This window comes from Neofelis nebulosa, chromosome 6 (assembly GCF_028018385.1).
Source record: "Neofelis nebulosa isolate mNeoNeb1 chromosome 6, mNeoNeb1.pri, whole genome shotgun sequence".
Taxonomy (NCBI): Eukaryota; Metazoa; Chordata; class Mammalia; order Carnivora; family Felidae; genus Neofelis; species Neofelis nebulosa.
In genome coordinates this window covers 70,943,281-70,946,559 of record NC_080787.1, presented here as the reverse complement: position 1 = coordinate 70,946,559, position 3,279 = coordinate 70,943,281, and the positions used below count along the sequence as shown (strand labels likewise).

The window sequence follows — 3,279 nt, the reverse complement described above, 5'->3', positions numbered from 1 at the left end:
CTGAGAAGCCAAAACTTTCTCCACATCTATGAAAATAATTTAAAAACCCCTACAGAACATTTGGGCCTTTTGAAATAAAAACTGTAAAAAGCTCTGATGTTTGTGAAGTATTCCTTTTATTTATCATTGAAGGCTGGAATTACTTAACGCAAATCTGCTTCATTTTTCTTTAATGGAAGGCTCCCAAAGGTCATAGAAGTTCTGAGAAATCAAATTCTGAGATTTTCTTGGGCTTCTGGGCTATTGAAGCTGGACTGAGTTATGTTTATTAAATCCATGTCTATATTTTTGGCAATTAGTTTCTTACACCTTGACTTTAGAAATCTGGGAATCATTGACATGCCAAACCTTCAAACTATATGAGGCTAATTTTTCATAAACCAATGTGCCTAATTACTGGTATTACTTTTTGAAATGTTTCCATGACTGATCCTCCTGGGATTCATACATGGCAAATGCATTTAAAATGCCATCTATCATCTGGACCCCTACTTTCAAGCCCTTAGGCAAATGTTTTTGTAAACAATTGGCCCTTGAAGGTATCCCCGGAGCCAGGAAGCTCATATTTCATTGGACCAAGAGAAGAAACACATTCCAGAGTTAAGGATCCTCTGAGGACAAAACTGTGAGTCAAGGTTCACCACATTGTATCATTAATCAGCTTGATTCAAATGATGTCATAAATCCAAGGTCAAAATGAGCAGTCAAATTCCACCTCCAAAGACCCACGTTTGTAGCTTCAAGGGTGTCCTGTGAAATTTTCCTTCTAATTTTTAAAAATGAGGCAATGATTATGAGCTGAAAAATTTGAAGACCAACTATAAATCAAGAATTTGGTGATGTAATCAACACAGGATAGAACTAAATGCATCTAACATATGCTTAAAAACCCACATAATTATGATTATAAGAATAGGATGTAATCATAAATGGTAACTAACAATGAAATTGGTGACATTTATACAGCTGATTTGAGTATTTTTTAAAGGTCCCTTGTAGAGGTGACTAGTAGGAAACTGCTCAGAGCCTCTACTCAAGACATTGTAACAAAAACCACCTGAAGTACAAGTTAAAAATACGCTTTCTGAATTCTAAACATGTATGCCGGCCATCTCTGTCCAAGGCTCAGGGCTTCGCCTACACCTTTGGGCTCCCAGAGGCCCCCTCTGCCTGTTCTTCTAGCCTGAAAGATGCGGATCTCCAGAGCATTTGCACTGTATACTGTCCTGTAGTTGTGTGTGACTGAGCTTGTCCTTCAGGCGAAATGACAAGAAAAAGAGTGAGTCTTTGGTGGTTTGTGATGTTGCTGAAGATTTAGTGGAAAAGCTGAGAAAGTTTCGTTTTCGCAAAGAAACGAACAATGCTGCCATCATAATGAAGATTGATAAGGATAAACGCCTGGTGGTACTGGATGAAGAGCTCGAGGGCATTTCACCGGATGAACTTAAAGATGAACTGCCTGAACGACAACCTCGAACCTTCATTGTGTATAGTTATAAATACCAACATGATGATGGAAGAGTTTCATATCCTCTGTGCTTTATTTTCTCCAGTCCTGTTGGATGTAAGCCTGAACAACAGATGATGTATGCTGGGAGTAAGAATAAGTTAGTCCAAACAGCTGAACTAACCAAGGTATTTGAAATAAGAAACACCGAAGACCTAACTGAAGAATGGTTACGTGAGAAACTTGGATTTTTCCACTAATGTGAACTTCTGTGTTTCTAAAGTATTTATGTATTAACCTGACCATACTGGAACCAGACATAAATACTTATGCCTAAAAATGCACTGTTACTTACAGTTTGTTTCCTGCAGTAAAAAAAAATTCTTCGTTTGTTCAAAGTTTGAACAAAGGGGAAATCATCTTCATAGTAATGAAACTTTGTAAAGTGTTTCCTTATATTTGTAATTGTTAGGTGGACTACTTCTCTCCAGGGACTTTTTGCACTCTTGTGACTAATTTCTATAACTTATGGTTCAGAATTTGTTACTATTTACAGACACTATTGGAAAGCGGGTATTAGATTGTGATAGACAACCGTTGCCTCCTTTTGACAAATACTGGATATTAGCAGTTTATATATGAAAATAGCGTATTATCACTTGTCAAATCTTTGAAATTAATTTGGGGTAAAAGACTTGAATGACCCAATTTTGAGCCATGAAAAGTAATTTACTGTAGTATAATCTACATTACAAGTACATTTTTCATCAGTTCATGCCTTCTCTGGTTTCCTGTATCTTTTTAATCAAGTCCAGAAACTTTGTTCATCAGCCGTTCATTCTTAAGGTCTGGGAGTTAGATGTTATAATAGTTATGACTATTAGGTTTTCTTCTTAATAGAAAATAGCATCTTAGTCTTGGAAATTGATAGGTTGGAACTAATCAAGGGCTTCATTCCTGGTTGTGTCATAGCTAGATAGTTTTGGATCTAGGTTGATAACACTTTAATTATAAAGCACCTCTCAGTGTTGTCCTGTGAACACTAGTTACTTTAAGTGTGTTAATACTGTGCCTTTGATTTGTTAGCTTTAAAGTTAGTTTAAGACTTTTACACTGCCAGTATTCCAGATTTGGTGAAATTAATACTTTTGTAAAGGGTCCAAGTAAAACAATTTTCTAAATGTGTTTATCTGAAATTTGTAATAAAATCAACTTCATATTTTTAAAATTCCAAAAAAAAAAAAAATACGCTTTCTGAAAACCAAACCAAAACTTAGGCTTTGGAAGTTCCAAGCTATTTAAAAATGAACATGAGGAAACATCTCTCCTCATTTTGGTTAGACTTAACTTATATTCCTTTATTGAGAAATAAGATCAGGTAAGGTACCTAGGGTTTTAGATTCTAGGCAGAAAGGGAGAAGCAAAAAGGAGACAAACAAAATGTGTAGAAGTTCGCCACCATTAGACCAGCCTTATACAAGAAATGTTAAATGGAGTTCTTCAAGTTGAAACTGAAGGAGGCTTATTAATAACAGGAAAACATATGAAAGTATAAAACTCACTGGTAAAGGTAAGTATACAGTTAAAATCAGAATATCCCAGTTTTAAGGCTGGTGGGTAAGTCACTTATAACTCTCATATGAAGGATCAAAGACAAACGTATTCAAAATAACCATAAATACAATAATTTGTTAATGGTTACACAATGTAAAAAGATGTAAATTATGACATCAAAAACATAAAATGGGGTGGAGGGAGGGTAAAATGTAGAACTTTTCAATACACTTGAAGTTAAGTGTTATCAGCTTAAAATACAGTGTTATAAATATAAG

General features: G+C 35.1%; 1 protein-coding gene across 1 annotated transcript; it reads left to right on the top strand.

The window, feature by feature from the left end:
* The first annotated feature begins 1,250 nt into the window (after positions 1-1,250).
* On the top strand, positions 1,251-2,632 carry LOC131514447 (glia maturation factor beta-like). Its single transcript, XM_058734489.1, has one exon. It carries the CDS (start codon positions 1,375-1,377, stop codon positions 1,705-1,707), a length of 333 nt encoding a protein of 110 aa, XP_058590472.1. The 5' UTR covers positions 1,251-1,374; the 3' UTR covers positions 1,708-2,632.
* Positions 2,633-3,279: the final 647 nt, after the last annotated feature.